Below are 17,118 nucleotides of genomic sequence, written 5' to 3' on the forward strand. Positions count from 1 at the left end.
TGGTTGCGTGGCCGGCCTGGCTGGAAAGCATCCCCTTAGTGTTGTGGCTCAAGCATCCGTGCGTCTCACACTGAGCAGATGCAGGGCCCTGACATGACTGCCCACATCCGTCTCTGATGTAGCGAGTCCTGCCTGACACAACTGGGCCTCTGTTCCATTTGCACCACGGCCTTGATTTGCACATGACAGTGGTGACTAGGTGGAGCAGGCGTCTACTTTTTATTTTTTTGGCCTTGCTGCACAGCCTGTGGGATCTCAGTTCCCAGACCAGGATTGAACCCAGGCCATGACAGTGAAAGCACAGAATCGTAACTACTAGGCCACCAGGGAACTCCCGGAGCAGGCTTTTAAAAAACAGTTTTACTTCTCCATCTTCGAGATGAGACAACTAAGACTCAGAGAAGCTAGGAACCTTCCCGAGAGCCACAGAGCAGGCAGAGACACGCCCCAATCCTCCCTCACCTGGACCCACACCTCTGCTTCTGCCGGCTGCCTCATCTGGGATGGGAGGGTCTGAGGGTTGGGCGGGAGTCAGCCCCACCCCCCAGGAGGCTGGAGGGCGCTGTCTGCCTGACACGAGGCCTGAGTTTTGTTTATTCTTTGGGCTGGTGCTGGTGGGCATGGAGGGGCTTACTCACTCGGAGTTCCCTGGCATGAGAATCCACCATCAGTGTGAGTATCTGAAGGTGCCCACCTCTGCACACCCGTGTCCTCCTTCTCCCGCCAGGGCCTTGACCGTTGCCTGCAGCCCTTTAGACAATGCTTCCTGATGTCATTCCGTTTTCCATCCGGGAGAGAAGCCTCCCCTCTTCTTCACCGTGTCGCTGGGGTTGGTGCCCCACGGAGGCTTTGCCGTGGCACCTCCTAGCCTCCTCTTTGAGAGGCCTGGTGGTGGAAGAGGGGCTGAGGACCCCTGCCACACGGAAGTGAAACGGTTCCCACCCAGGGTGAGTGACTAGGCGTGGTCCTCCAGGGCAGGCCTGCCCTGGACAGCTGCCTGGCTTAGTAATTAATGGTCTCATTTGCAATCATCATTGACTCATGGAATCCCTACTATGTGCGGGGCCCTGGGTGAGAAGCTGGAACAAGACAGGTGATGTTCCTGCCCTGTGGCTCACACTGTAGTGCGATGATGGACCACAAACCAGGGAGGAGAGCAGGAAGTAGAATAAGACAGTGATCGCTCTGTGAAGAGCCGCAATGCAGGGGGAGGGGACGGGGTGCACCCTGGAGGGAGCACACTCCCTGGGGCCTGTCTTGTCCCCAGCACGCTTGGCTGAGGTCCTATCTTTGGGTTTCAGCTGGTGCTGCTGGTAGGCATCTCTCCTCTGCCCTGGAGTGGCAGGGAAGGGAGGCTTTTGTACGGCCATTCTGCACCCCTCCGTGGGCGCCATCACCCAGGTCATGGGAGGGGGGCCAGCCCCATGATGGATTTCTGCAGGGTGCGGGGCTCGCGCACTGGCTGTGGTCCCTCCGATGCCCTCCTCCATCATCCATTTGCTCCTGCAGAGTCTAGGGTGCTCAGAGCTCTGCTTTCCTAACTCCCAGGGACACATGGACCCATCTCCAGGCCCTCACATGATTTTCCCTGAATCCTGTGCCACCGGTTCTAATTCGTTGTCCCTTTGGGTCCCCCTCCTGCTTTGCACATCCCTGGACAGCTCAGTGGAAGCTGTAACCATGGCAGACCTTCCCCAAGAAACGCTTGACTCTACAAAGTAAAGAAAAAGGAACGATTCCTGAAATATTAGTGGTTTCTTTTTTAAACACTGAAATGTTTTTCAAACGAGGGAGGAATCTATAAATCACTTTTGACTGAAGATATTAGTTGGAGATAAAATTGTGAAATTCATTTTTATGACCCGTCCTTGCTGTCTCATTATACATTCCCTAAATATACATAATTTTCCGCATCTTCATTCATCATGTGTCAAAAAATAATATTGCTGTTTTCTTTCATTATTGCAAAAGGGAAAAGACTTACCAGGCATTTCAAAAGCTTCAGGCTGCAGCAACATTTTAAATCTAAAGGAGAAATCTCCTGTCTTCTTTTGAATCAAAGCTCATTTTCCCCCTTTGCAATCACAGTACAGTAGATGCAAGGGTTCCTCTGGAAGGAAAGGGACTTGGGACTCCAAACCATCTTATGACAATGCTTGGTACAGAAGCTGTTTCTTCTCCTCCCTGCCACGGGCAGGTGAGCTGGAGCCATGACATGTCAGGCTTGGTAGATACTTGCGCTTCGGTCCTGGTCTCACGTGATAACGATAGTGAAACGTTTGTAAAGGATGAACCCGAGGTTCAGGAAACTCCTATCCTTCCTGATGGTCCTGCCCCTTAGATAGTCTCTGAAGAAAGGGTCCTTCAGTGTGGATTAAAGTGTGGACACTATCCGAAGCAGTAAGAGACAATGCCACTATTCTCCATGTCATCTGGGGTCTCATGGGTTAAAAAAGATCGCCCCCAAACAGTCCTGGACATTGGTGCACTCAAAATCTCTGCGTTTATGGGCCTCAGCAGTCAATCTGGGATAGACGAAAACAATTCTACTGATTTAGGTCACGGACCAATCAGTCTGGCAAGGCTTACAAAGCCAGCATCCTCTCCTCCCAGATGGAGGTGGGATTGGAGGGCTCCAGGCAGATCCTGCTTAGTCTCTGAGAAAATTGAGAGAAGCCTGCTCAAGGCTCTGCAAAGGAAATGTCACACAACCAGATGCATCTCCCTCTCTCTCTTTCTCTCTCTCTGTGTATCTTTTACCTGTCTATCATATATCTTCATCTATCTATCTATCTATCTATCTATCTATCTATCTATCTATCTATCTATCATCTATCTATCTATCATCTATCTATCTACCTATCTATCTATCATCTATCTATAGATCTATCTATTATCTATCATCTAATTATCTATCATCTATCTATCATCTATCATCTATCTATCATCTATCATTTATCTATCTATCTATCTATCTATCTATCTATCTATCTACCTATATATCTATCTATCATCTATCTATTATCTATCATCCATCTATCATCTATCTATCTATCTATCTATCTATCTATCTATCTATCTATCTATCTATCATCTCTCTACCTATCTATCATCTGTCTAACTATCATCTATCTATCTATCTATCTATCATCTATCTATCTATCTAATCTATCATCTATCTATCATCTATCTACCTCATCTATCAGAGAGAGAACAGGATAGAGTAAGCAGGAGAGAAGGAACCTGTCTCACTTGCACGTAATCCCAGTGTTCTTGACCCTCTGTGCTGGGGGCACTCTCTGAATACTAGCATCCAAGGGCACTGAGACAGGCAGAGAAGGGATGGACCACATTTGGTTTAAGTGATGAACTCAGGCTGCCTGGTGACAGGCAGGAATAGAGCCTGTCAAGGAATAGAGCCCCGCCCCTGCTCCCTGGCTGGACTTCCTCTCCTGCCTCAAATGCCCTTGATTCTCCCATCCCTGAGCTGGACATGCTCCTCACATTTTCCAGCCCCTCTGCTCCAGGTGCAAGCCCAGGGTGGCAAGGATGCTCCAGGTGCCAAGTGGTGGGTTCTGCCCCCGGTTCTTCCTGGAATTAACCCCAGGCTCTTGTTTGTTATTTCACATGAAGCCAAGTAGCTGGATCTCGATTCTGGCTGCATCTTGGAATCACCTGAGAGCCTTTTTAAAAAAGTAAGGTTAGCTGACCCTATCCCCGGGGATGCTGACTTAGCTAACTTGGTCTTGTTCTCAGGAGCTCTTCCCCTGTGGCCGTGCAAAGAGGCAGCCCAGAGTGTGGGGTGGATCCTTGTGTCTGTATTAAAAATAATGCCTTTGGGGCTTTCCTGGTGGTCCAGTGGTTACAACTCCGTACTTCCACTGCAAGGGCATGGGTTCGATTCCTGGTCCAAGTAAATAAATGAGTAGATAAATAAAAGTTAAAATAAATAATGCCTTTGATGATTCTGATGATTAGCCTTCACTGGATCGAAGGAGTGATTAGAGGGTTTTATTTACGTATTTGTTTTCAGTATTAGCTGGAAAGGTCACAGCACAAAGGGACCATCCGCACAGGTGATCACTTTGCTTTGCCTTGTATCCTGTTTTCGATGATCTTAACTGGGAATGAGTTCAGTCCTCTGCCTCAGCAAACAAACGTGAAGCCTACCTCATTGGAACAAAATGTAAGACTTGTAAAAGTCTTGCTTGTGAAGGTTGAATAATGTCGTCCATCTGTGACGATAATAAACACAGAAGCCTAATTCAATAAGTAAATCTCACTGGTAATAGATGTGCATGTGCACAGAAACTCAGCGACTCTGTTAGCTCCAGCTGTTGTATCAGCTACCACCGGCTCCACATCTGTAGCACTATTTAAATTGTATCTAAGCGAGAAACCAGAGGAAAGTAACAGCACTGCTAGCATGTAAAATTTTTTTTTAAATTGAAATACAGTTGATTTACAATGTTGTGTTAGTTTCAAGTGTACAGCAAAGTCATTCAGTTATACATATATATGTGTATATCTATTCTTTTTCAGATTCTTTTCCATTATAGATTATTGCAAGATATTGACCATAGTTCCCTGTGCTATACAGTAGGTCCTTGCTTATCTATTTTATATATAGTATTGTGTATCTGTTAATCCGAATGTTAGATGGGGCCATAAGAACGGAAAATCATGTACAGAAAACATCTGCGATGTGGAGACTGTGTCTTTGAGTTTCACCATCCCTCCTTGGCAGGGGTAGAGTTCAGGGTGCTTCTGAGCTCTGAGGAGGCCCAGGGCGCGCTCCACTGGCTTGTACTTTGCAAACTAGGTCTTGTGTTGGGGGAGGTGCCACGTGGCGCCCCGGAGGCTTGGTTGATCCAGAGCTGTGTCTGTCTTCCTGCGCGCAGCTCAGTGACTGCCTTATGTTTGTGTTTGTCTTGCTCCAGATGGGCAGAAGAAGGTTCAAGAGGAATTCGACATCGACATGGATGCGCCAGAGACAGAACGCGCGGCGGTGGCCATTCAGTCTCAGTTCAGAAAATTCCAGAAGAAAAAGGCTGGGTCCCAGTCCTAGCGGGAGAGCCCCTTCCTAGTCTGCCAGAAGACACCATCTTCAACTATCATCTGTCAAGAACATAAAAGAACAACACCCTCGAGAGAAATCATCTTCACGTGGTACCCACCTGCACCGTAGTCCCACAATGCATGTACAGAGACCCGTGATGTTTATACCCTCGTAGGAAGCTGTAGACCCTGCAGTTGTGAGCGGCTTAATCTCTGTTTATCTGCAGTATCATTCCTCCTGCAACTAATTATTTTCCTTGATGTTGTAATAAAATGGAGTTAAGATGCGTGATTCCAGTGTCTGCCTCCGTCTCTCCCTTTATATTGACTTGGGAAGTTACCACTGTGAAAGTGACTGCAGGCTAGATGTCTATTTTCTTCTCCCTCTAAGAGTTAGAGCTGAAACACGGTACCTTCTGTGAGGAGGTTTCCTGCTGAGAGTGGGAGACGCGTTCTCAGCCATGCCTGTCTCATTCGGAGAGTTCTGACTGCTGACTGGCGCTGGTGATGAAGTTTCTTCTTAGGATGGGATGAGAGCCCCAGATCCTGGGATGCCGAAGAATCCGAAGGCTCCCTGGGGAATCAGGACTCATCCAGCAGAACAAGAAGGGGGAGGGCGATGCATCTGCTTGGGGGGGCGTCACCCAGGTTTACACAGCAGGTGCATTTCAGAGCTCCGCAGGGGATGCACCCCCCCATCGAGGGCTGTTCTGCCACTCACCTGCAGCTCTCCATACCTGTGGGGCTCCAGCGCCAGGTGGTTCTCTGGTCCACCCCCCTTCCACCCCCTGCCCCAGCTCCTCACACTCCTAAGGTAGTGATTTGCCACCTGTTAGGATTATTTAGCGCACCCTGCAGTTTGGAGAAGCTGCAGACCCTCTCCCACCCCATCTCTTCCCCTGCAAACCTGGCAGGTAAATTGCTTCCCACACCCCAAAGGGTAGGCAGGGAGGAGAGGGCTGTCCCATGGAGAGGACACTCCTCCGAGTCGAGTCGGGGGGGCGGGGGGCATGCCTGCTTTGCGGCCCCAGGTGGCAGGAGCCCCCAGCCCCCGACACTGGCTGTGGTTTGAGCTTTGCTGTGTGAGAACCTGATGTGGAAGCTGCATCTCACCTTCATCCCGGGGCAGCTGGTTTCTTTCCTTTGCCAGCAATTAACCAAGGATCAAGGCTTGGTTGTGAAGACTAGTGGAAAGTGGAGGGACTGTGGTGCGTGTGTGTGTGGGAGCGTGCACATGTGTGCTCACATACACGTGCCTGGAGGTTCGGGTGGAAAGCATGGTGGAAACAACCAGCGGGCGAGGCCATGGCTTGCAGCTCCTCTGGCAGGGCCCCATTCTCTGTCCTGAGGGTACAGGCTGAGAGAGACAGGCACGCTCGGGAGGATTAACTGTCTCAAAAAATCCATCTGAAAATGTGTTTATTGTCTTGTGTAAGGAAATCCCTTTTACTGGACAGTTCTCTGGGGCTGTTAGGGACAGAGAAATGTGGGCTCTTCCAATGGGTTTCCAATTAGAGAAGCACTAGTTAGGATTGCTGTGGCACTGGCAACCAGCCAGGGCTCCTCGGGGCTCCTGATGGCCTGTGGTCCCACTGAAAGGAGGACAGAGGGTTGAGGGGACCCTCCATAGAAAGCTTCATGAGACGGCGGCAGCGGGGATATGAATGTGATGTAGCCATCTCCGGACTTCCTTGGAGCACCAAGGTAAAGAAAGTTGGAACAAAACAAGTGCTTAAGTAATTTGGATGAATTCCTCCTACATCCCATCCTCCCAGCAACCCCATTGCTCCCTCATTCCCTGAATATTTTACACAAAGCAAGCGGGATATCCCTCTGCTGGATGTGTCTGGACCTGATGGCCAGCACCGTTCAACAAATCTGGAAGCAAATCTGGTTTTATAGCACGGATGCTCCCCCTAGAGGGGACTCTTCATGCAAAGCCGGGATCCTAGGGAGGGCTTCTTTCCCAATGTCCTCAGGGACAGGAAACCCTCCTCCCTCACTGGAAAAGCCCCATGGGAAGCAAAAGGAGGGGAGTGGGGTGAGGGCTGTGGCATTTGGAGAGACCCCTCAACGATTCTGATACACCTTTCTTGTCCCAAATCACAGGACGAGGGTATCTGATTTGATGTGAGCCACAGGGATGAATTTAAGATTTTACTTCCCAGGTGGATTCATGAGAGTCTAAAACTCCAGCCAACAGCAACACGGGAGACTCCAAATGTGTCCCCCTCTGCATGGGAATTGGGTGCATTGGGTCTATGGCCTTGTAGAGTCAGAGGAAGGAGAAGTGGCTCATGGCTCCAGGCTTTCAAGGGCCTTTCCGCTCCCATGGGAGGCAGTGTTCATCACAGAGAAGAGGAGGAAACTTCCCTCCCCAGGGTGTGCCTGAGCCGGGCTGCACATGGGGTCAATTTCATTTCACGCATGTTTATTGAACTCCTACTACAAGTGTGTACTTGATGCTGTGATGGTGCTGGCAGGCTGGTAGGGAAGAGGCACTGATAAAGAAACAGTGAAATGGGGAGATTTGTGCTGCACTACAACAGAGAGAAGGCAGCTCATCCAGACCTGGAGAATCGCTCAAGTCTTCCCGAGGAACTTCCACCCTCAGCAGCCATCTGAAAGATGGTGGGAGTTATAGTAAATAGTGTGGGTGGTTGGCTGTCGGGGGAGAGTCAGGGCAAGGCCCAGGACAAGGAGGTGCCGAGTTTTGCACACCCAGAGATACGATGTATTGATATTAACGCATCCCAGCTTGGGGGGTGTGCACTGCTACCCAAACTTGGGCAGGCCAGGAGACAGGACCCCTGTCCTGTGGACTTGGAACTGGATTCCTCTCTGACCTACAGGCAGGCCAAGTGACCGCAGAGAAGTTGACCTTGAGCAGCTGATTTCCTTACCGTCAAGGTGATGATAAAATCTACTTAGCAAGGTAGATGGGAAAATGTTAGGGATTTAAAATATCTCATTGTGGGTGTCCGATAAATGGAAGATTATTAATGATAGACCATGTGGTAAAGAGTCAACCATCACCTCCATCACCACTACCTTTTTTCCTGACTCAACCCAGTTCATGGGACTCTGCTTCTCTGGGTTGTAGCCAGTTGGACCAGTGGTGGCCACCTGAGCAGAAATGGGCTCTGCCTGTCAGAATCTTTTCCTTGTAAGTCTCAACCAATAGTCCTGGAACTTGAGCCAGTTAATGAGAAGGAGATGTTGAGTAAGGGCCAAAGCTGGTATTGTGGCAGGTTAAAGATGCCCCAAAATATTAAAACTTTTTTTTTTTTTCAAGAAGCTGCCAAAATTCATTTGGAGAGAGATTTGGGTGGATCCATTAGAGGATCCAAGACCCAAGATATACGGGCCCACGGGAGACGGAATGGTGGACTAGGTTGACTTATTGGTTGAAGTGAGCAGAAACCCACTCAAAGAACTAAAAAAAGAGAGAATTATTCAGGTCTCACAGACATCCAAGAATAGAATATCCAACACATTCAGAAAAAAAATAGAATGCCACAGAGAGGCAGAATTACATTGAATTTATAACTAAACTGGGGTACAGTGAGGGAAGAATTGATGTCTTTATAGCATTTTATGACTTTCAGTTAAGTGTTATAGTTTTCTTCATATAGGTCTTGCACATATCTTTTTTGTTTTATTTCTAGGTATCTCATAGTTTTTGTTGTCCTTCCAAACAGAATCTTTCCCCAAGGCATTCTCTACTTGTTTTGCTGTTTTCTGGGAAAACAACAGATATCTGCATGTCTGATCATTTTTCAGTGGATTCTTTAAGATTTCCAAGTAGACAGTTGTGTCTGTCATCTGTAAATAACAATATTTTGTCTCTTCTATTGTTTTTTAATTCCTTTCTTTGTTCTCATCTCATATTCCTTATACTCCATCCTTGTGTTTTGAAGGAGGTGTAGGGATGTTTTCCCATTTCAAGTGACAGAGAGAGACTCTCTCATGCATGAGGTAGGCATCTCCATAGCCCATCTATTTGGTTGCTTGATTTTAACTTCATAGGGTTGTCTTTTCTTAAGTCTTACAATCCTCTTATTGTACCTTTGAATGCACACATTTTATATACCCCAAAGTTCAATCTTGATGAATTAGTATAATTGTAGGGGAAGAATGGAGAGGGAGAAAGAGTTTAGGATTAGAGCATATTTAGGGTTTGTGTTTAAGGCAAGGATTCACATTAAGGAGTGATGTGAATGTTAAGGAGTTTTCAGTTGACTCCAATTCAACTCACGGATGATCCAAGTGCAATGTCCAATGTTCCAGCTTGGGCAGCTGTAACAAAATACCATAAACTGCAGGACTTAAGCAATATGTATTTATTTCTCACAGTTCTGGAGGCTGGAAGTCCAAGATCAAGGTGCCAGCAGATTTGGTTCCCCAGTGAGGGCTCTCTTCCTGGTGTGCAGAAGGCCTCTTTTTTTTTTTTAATTTATTTTAGTGAATTATAGTTGATTTACAATGTGTTAATTTCTACTGTACAGCAAAGTGATTTAGTTATACATATATATATGTATGCTTTCTTGCACAGAGACACCTAGATGCAGGTGATGTATGTATACATATATACACATATTCTTTTTCATACTCTTTTCCATTATGCTTTATCGCAGGATATTGAATATAGTTCCCTGTGCTCCACAGTAGGACCTTGTTGTTGATCCATCCTATATGTGATAGTTTGCATCTGCTAATCCCAAACTTCCAATCCATCCCCCACCCCTTCCCTCCCCCTTGGCAACCACAAGTCTGTTCTCTAAGCAGATGTCCTCCTTCTTGCTGTGTCCTCACATGGTGGAGAGAGAGAGCTCTGGTGTCTCTTCTTCTTCTTATAAGAGCAGTGATCCCATCATGGAGGATGGGACCTCATGACCTACTCTCAACCCAGTTACCTCCCAAAGGCCCAGTCTCCTAATACAATTGTGTTAGGAGTTAGGGTTTCACCCTATGAATTTTGGGGGGACACAAACATTTGGTTCACAACATCCACCTTCTCAGGAGCAGGGCTCACCAGTCCTTTGCTGTAATGCAATCAGACTGAGTAACACACTGGACTTGCTCCATGACCCTGCTGATTGACCACCTGGCTCTGATGTGGTCTCACTGCCCCTGTTTCCTGTCAGTTGCTGCTTTGATGTTTTCCTCACAGCTGTGACAGTGGACTCCGCTCTGTGCCACGTTGCCCTTTTTGAAATAGTTTGTCCTTTTGCTAACAGATGCTTAATTGAATATGAATGAATGTTGCTATGCTTTATGTGACCTCCCTGGGAGTCAGGGGTCTGCAGGGCAGGGATAACGGCGGGTTTGGACAGGACCCTATCAGGATTTATGGATAAAATAACCAGAGGACTGTCAAGAGTACAACACTGAACTAGCCCTCTCTCTGCTCCTTGCCCTGTAAAGTGGATGTGAATATGGAGATTTTGAACACCCAAAGCTACCATTCTCATTATTTCTAGGTGCCAGGGCTGCAGAGTTTAGAAAGATGCCATCACAGCAGCTGTGACAGCTCACAAAGGGTGGGTGGATGGAGAAGAGCTTCTCTGTTAGTGCTTTTTGGGCTTCAGGTGGGGGATTTTCTTAAAGCCCCTCAACTAAAGAACCATTTCCTAGCCCACCTGTGAAACGAACTGCAGAGATCCAGTGAGATGACTGTCTTGTCCCAAGCCAGGCTGTCGTTGACTCATGAGATGGATTCCTGCACAGAGACACCTGGATGCAGGTAAAAGCACATTGTTCAACTAGGCTGGGAGGAGTCTTCCCTGCCGCATTCTCATGTGCACCTTACTGATGCCAGAAACATCACCCTGACTGCATGTTTCCCTCTGGTGCAGCCACAGCCACCTGCGTCCTAGTCCTATAACCATCCACTGTGGAGCATGACTGGCTCGAGATGATAAGAGAGCTTTTGCCATAATCTCTAATGATCCATTGGTCCAAAGGTCTGGATCGAGCTGATAACTGGGAGAGAGCCACCCCACTCCACACTGGGATCACTTTACCATTCCTCTGATTCCTCCACTCTGCACCCACTGTCCTCTTTCTAGAACGTTCACCTGTGGCAGCCAGAGTATTCTTTTGTGAATGTGAATCTGATTGTGTTACCTTTCCTTGCCTTCCTGCCCCCACACTTAAAACCTTGCACTGACTTCGCAGCGCTATTAGGAGAAAGTCAATCTCCTCCACGTGCCTTTTCCCCTCACATTCTGGATGTTCCAGTTCTTTGGACATAATTTCCATCCTCCCATGTCAGGGTGTTCAAGTCTGCTCCTCAGTCTTTGCATCTGGTTACCTCCTATCATGCTTTAGTTCTGAGCTGACACGTTACCTAACTGCTGGAAGAGCTCAGCCCCCAAATCCCAGAGGCTGCACCCAAGGGAAGCTCATTTCTCACTCAATGCAGAGCCTGATGCAGGTGTTTTGAGTGATGGTCATCCTCCACATGGAAGATGGCATCAAAGGTTTGTAAGGGCCAGGCCCAGAAGTGGCTTAGAGTAGTTCCACTGGCCTGAATGCAGGCACACAGCCATACCTATTTTCAAGGGAAGCAGGAAATTTGTCCACCTGTGTGCTCAGGAGGTAGAGGAGATACTACTGTTTCTGCTCTAAGTCTTCCCCTCAAACCCCCACACCACACATAAGGTCCTTGTTCTTTTCTTTTTAACATACAGCAGTGTTAATTATATTTATCATGTTGTACATTACATCCCTAATTCTGTTTTTTTTAAACTTTTTATTTTATATTGGAGTATAGCCGATTAACACTGTTGTGATAATTTCAGGTGCACAGCACATAAGGTCCTGCTCTTGAAGGCTCTTATCACAGCTTCAATTTCACACGCATTTATATGCTACTTTGATCAGCATCGCCTCCTCCACTCAGCTCTGTGAGATCAAGGACATCCGTTTGATGGCAGGTTAGTCACTCGGTAAATATTTGCTGGGAGAGTGAATGAAAAATATGTACCCAAGTTGCATGCACTCTGAAGAAATCAGCCTCCATTGTACTTCAGGGTAGGAAGATCCACATTTGAGAGACATAAAGAAACCCTGTGTTTCCATTCAGTCAACAGCCAAGGAAGACCCTGATTTGATCACAGTTCAAAGTCAGCCTTCATGCTTCATTTTCTTTCTTAAGAGGGTCTTACTAAGACAGCTGTGTGGTGGATTTTTTAAGTCATCCCAGTTGACAATGGGTAGACATACAATGGCATCAGGACAGATGTGCACCAAGTCATGTACATTTCTAGGACACCTTCTTCCTAAAAAAAAAAAAAAAAGCAAACAAATCCCCATGCCTGTGGTAGCTGCAAGGACAGCAGGTGTCTGAACACTGCAAATCCAGGATCCCACTTAGCAAATATTTTTTGTCATTCCTTCCATGTGGAATGAAGCCCCTTCTCTTAACCTACCCTCCCAGGGGAGCAGACTGCCCTGCATCTGTGGTCGGCAGAGCCAGGCTTTGATGGTGATTCAGTCACTACTACTGGTGTTGGCTTGGGCAAGAACCGTAACTTCCACTGGCCTCAATCTCCCCCTCTGTAAAATGGGTCTAATAGAGCCCCCAGAATGGTAGGGAGGGAACAGAGTTCTTTCTGTGTGCCAGGCTGAAGTAAGCTGATGAGCACTTTATGTGTATTATCTTATTGGATCTTTTTTTTTTAAATTTATTTATTGGCTGTGTTGGGTCTTTGCTGCTGCATGCGGGCTTTCTCTAGTTGTGGTGACTGGGGGCTATTCTTCATTGTGGTGCCTGGGCTTCTCATTGCGGTGGCTTCTCTTGTTGCAGAGCACAGGCTCTAGGTGCACGGGTTTCAGTAGTTGTGGCACATGGGCTTAATAGCTGTGGCTCGCCACTCTAGAGTACAGGCTCAGTAGTTGTGGCCCACAAGCTTAGTTACTTTGTGGCATGTGGGATCTTCCAGGACCAGGGATTGAACCTGTGTTCCCTGCATTGGCAGGCAGATTCTTAACCACTGTGCAACCAGGGAAGTCCCTCATTTGATCTTAATAATCTTTTAAAGTAAGTGCTTTATACCCATTTTACAGATGAGAAAACTAAGGCTCAGAGAGGATCAGGAAATACTTGACATCATGCAGCTAATGAGGGGTAAAGTGGAATTTCTCATCTGGGTCTGACTGGAAAACCCGTAGTCTTTGACACCTGTATCACCCAGTACCAATTTCTTATCCACATAGGATGCCGTTAGGGGTCTACAATCTTTAACGGTCCCCATGATGCCTCTCTCATCCATTCAAGCCCTCAGGAGGTCCTTTTGCCTTTGAATTCCAACAGGGGTGGTAGATAAAATAATGGCCCCCAAAGATGTACATGTTCTAATCCCCAGAAAATATAAACATGTTTCCTTAGATTGCAAAAAGGACTTTGCAGGTGTGATTAAGTTAAGGATCTTGAGGTAGGGAGATCATACTGGTGGTCTGGATGAATCCAACATAATTACGGGGTCCTTATCAGAGGGAGGCAGGAGGATCATGTCAGAAAAAGATATGATGATGGCGTAGAAGTTGGAGCGATGCCCTTGGAAGACGGAGGAAACAGCTGTGAGCCAAGGAGTGCAGGTGGCATCCAGAAGGTGGAAAAGGCAGGGAAACAGCTCTTGCCCCAGAGCCTCTAGAAGGAACTCAGTCCTGCCCAAACGTTGATTTTCAATCCATAAAATGCATTTTGGACTCCTGACCTCCACAACTGTAATAATAAATTTGTATTGTTTTAAGGTACTAGGTTTGTGGTAATTTGTTACAGCAGCGACAGGAAACTCATATTGTGGTGTTTTCCCTGCCGTGTCGCCTGTATCTTAGCACTTAGTGTGGTCTTGCAACTTACGTATGTGTTAATTATTGTTGCCCTAGCTAATGGAGGATCCCTCGGTGGGGGGAGACCACAGTTTACCCCTCTCCATAAGGACAGGGCAGACACATATGCAGGTCGAGGAGAAGTCTGTTGAGGTCCAAGACCGTGGCCCAGTGGTGAGGCCATTGAGATGATTGGCAGATCACTGTGTCACCAGGGCGGGTCTGTGGGGTTGGAAGCTGCCTAACATCATCACACCCACATTCCCTGTGGAGTCTCCCCAGGTGGGAGGTGTTAACGGGTGAAGTGAGCCAGCAGCATCACAGATTGGCGGCTGCTGTGACCACACAACTATGGGCAAACGCCACACGTAGGGTTGTCCTGTGACAGAGACTGGCCTGGGGCCAGCACTGGCTGTCACCGCAGATCTTGTGGTTCAGGTGTCACTCAGGCTCTTTTGTGTGTGATCTGTTTGCCACCTAGCCACCTGGCAGCCTTGCAGCCCCATCTGAGCCAAGCTGATGAACACAGTGGCTGCGGGAATGGCTTTGCTGCTGCAGAGCTGTGGGCGGGGAGGGGGCCGTGCAGACTCTGCAGCATTTGTAATTTTCCCCCAGCATTGCTGCCCTCCTGCTGCAGACAGCTCTGAGCGCATTCTCCTGGTGAGGATGAACGCTGGATGGGAAAGCAGGAATTGGAATTCTTTATTAATTTGATAACCTCCGAGGTGGGTGTGTGACAGTAACTCCAGGGAGCTGTTTGTGGAATGGTTTTTGTGACTGTCTGGGTCTAAATGAACTTGCAGGCTCTCAATTCAGCACTCACTTACTTGGTCCTCCCACCCGCATCTACTGCTCCCTTATGTGCCTTCTTGTTCATGAATCAAAGAGCGGTCACTGCTTCAAGCTGCCACGGGGGACTCTCACCCGCCCCTGCATTTCATAAACAAATAAAGCAAGGCTCCGAGAAATGGAGAGGCTGGTCCATGGCCGCATGGCCCGGCCCCGGCCCAGAGTCCTTCAGGGCCAGTGTGTCTCCTGATGAAGCTTATCCCACAAATGGGGCTGATGCAACCCATCCCCAACTTTCCATCAGAGGCACGAAGATGTGCTTTCTGCAAGCCAGGCCCCAGGAGGCCCCGCCCTGGCCAGGTTGCACAACCTTTTGCTAAAATTCCCTGGGAATGGAAGTGGAAGAAAGCTCAGAAGCAAGCAAATATGAGGCTACTCCATCGCTTTTTAGTCCAAATCTCAGAAGAGGGGAGGGTGGGGGAGGGGGTGGCGATCAGGATTTAAGTTTAGCTGCTTTAGCCAAGACCCCCAATAAAAGTGGCTCCAACGAGAGGCCAGTCTCAGCTGTGATAGTCTGGGTGGAGCTTTTGGGGCTGGGAGAGCAGCTCCTGGATCAGAAACACATTCCTTCCATCTCATTTTTCTCTATCCTGAGATCCTGCCCTTTCCATTCTGGTCTAAGATGGATCACCACGGTGTCTGCGTTCTGGTTCCAGGAAGGGGACACAGGACGGACACCTGGGAGGATGGATGTAGAGGGATGGCATGGTCTCTGCCACAAGGGTCACCTTTGGTGGCCTAACTATGGAGACAGGCATGTCTATGGCCCAGGGTCCCCAGACAGTTGGCATCTGTCCACTTCCCTTGGCGGGTGTGGTCTGGGGAGGTGGGATTGATGTGAGATAGATGCTCTCTGTTTCTGCCCATCTCTCCCAGCACTGGTCACTCCAGTTAAAGCCGATGGCCTCCTGCAAGCCTCTGTGACTCCCCAGGGACTTCTCCCAGCTTGTATGCAGGCCCTGGGGGTGATGGGGCATCACTGCTGCTTAAGGTGGTCCCTGGCCAATGCCCGATGGGGCTTGGGGGACAACCATCCTGGCTCCCTTGCTCCTCAGGAGAAGTCACTCCGAGGCTGTACCACCTGCCTTCCAGAGATCCTGGCGGGGGTGAACCCCAAATAGCACGTGGTGACCTGGTCGACTGCACACTCTTTATTGGCTTTGCTCCCTTCCTGCTTCATGTCACCACTTCCCTGCCCACGCTCCCTTGGATAACCTCCCCACCAAACCACTTCCATCCAAATCCCTGCTTCTGGGGGAATCCAGCCCAAGACATATGGCAAGGGAGACATGTGGGTGGGCATTTTTAGCCAAAACTCCAAGTTCCAAGAATTCGGGACCATATGGACGATTTGTTTTGTTTATATCATATTTTTTACAACCTTCTTTTATGAAGAAATCAGCTTCTTAAGAATTAAAAATGGAAAGAATTGACCTCTGTTTCTGGAGCAGCTTAACCTGCTGCATCACCAGAACTTCAGCCATGAAACCCTCCTTCTGATCCTGGGAATTGCCTGCGAATGCTGCCCTGCTTTTTCAGGTAAGAGAAGAGGAATTTCAGGTTGTTTCAGGGATGCTGCCTTCTTTATTGACTTGTTATGACTTGGTGCTCAGGTCTCTGGGACGCCCCACTGTCTTGGGTCAGCTTCTGCATCTCAGGACAAGCAGAGGTGATGCTGTCTGCACGTGTGCATCCATCCCTCCCCCAGGGATGCTCCCCAGGGCCCACTCTCCCTGCTCCTTCCAGTTGTTCACTTCCTTGCTTTTTGTGGAAGCTCCCTTGACCCCCTTACCCTCCAGACTGTCCCCCAAATGGTCCTTTCTCCCTTGTCTTTGGTCTAATCTTGTTCCCTCAAGGCTCTGTGCCAGAGGGTAACTGCTTCCCAGGAGGTTCCTTGACTCCTGTGACAATACTTTTCTAATGTGCACATGCTTTAGATGTTCTGGCTGCACAGAGCAGAGCCTGTCTCCCTGCACCTATGCTGTCCCAGGACCATGAGAGGCTATTCCGGTTCAAATCAGTTCAGTGTGCCATGACACAAATTGCACTGTGGCCCTGAAGAATTTCCTGAGATCCATCCCTCCTTTTTACCTATAGTTTCTAAGCCCCAGGCTATGACTCCCCAGTTTTCTTAATGGGCAAGCTGACAAGCTGAGTTGTCTTCCAGACAGCTTATAACATCTTTATCTTGCTTTAATCTGGATGCCTGACCCGGGTTGGCTCAGTCTTGGGTGTGCCCCTGGGTTGGCTCTAGCCTGAGACCACACTCCTTCTCCATGTGAGGTCTCCCCAGGACGTCATGTCGGTGTTTCTCCATGGAGGTCCTGGACTTGACAGCCCTGTGCTGTAATAAGGGGTCTGACTACGTCTCTG

At 48.3% G+C, this 17,118-nt stretch overlaps 1 protein-coding gene across 1 annotated transcript in view; it reads left to right on the top strand.

The window, feature by feature from the left end:
* The window catches only part of PCP4 (Purkinje cell protein 4), a 55,509-nt gene extending 50,159 nt beyond the window's left edge, over nt 1–5,350 (top strand). Inside the window, exon 3 of the mRNA XM_057697766.1 lies at nt 4,941–5,350. Coding sequence (XP_057553749.1) covers nt 4,941–5,068 — 128 coding nt within the window. The 3' untranslated portion in view covers nt 5,069–5,350. The remainder of the gene's footprint in view (nt 1–4,940) is intronic.
* The last annotated feature ends 11,768 nt before the right edge of the window (nt 5,351–17,118 follow it).

Source organism: Hippopotamus amphibius, chromosome 10, assembly GCF_030028045.1.
Source record: "Hippopotamus amphibius kiboko isolate mHipAmp2 chromosome 10, mHipAmp2.hap2, whole genome shotgun sequence".
Taxonomy (NCBI): domain Eukaryota; kingdom Metazoa; phylum Chordata; class Mammalia; order Artiodactyla; family Hippopotamidae; genus Hippopotamus; species Hippopotamus amphibius.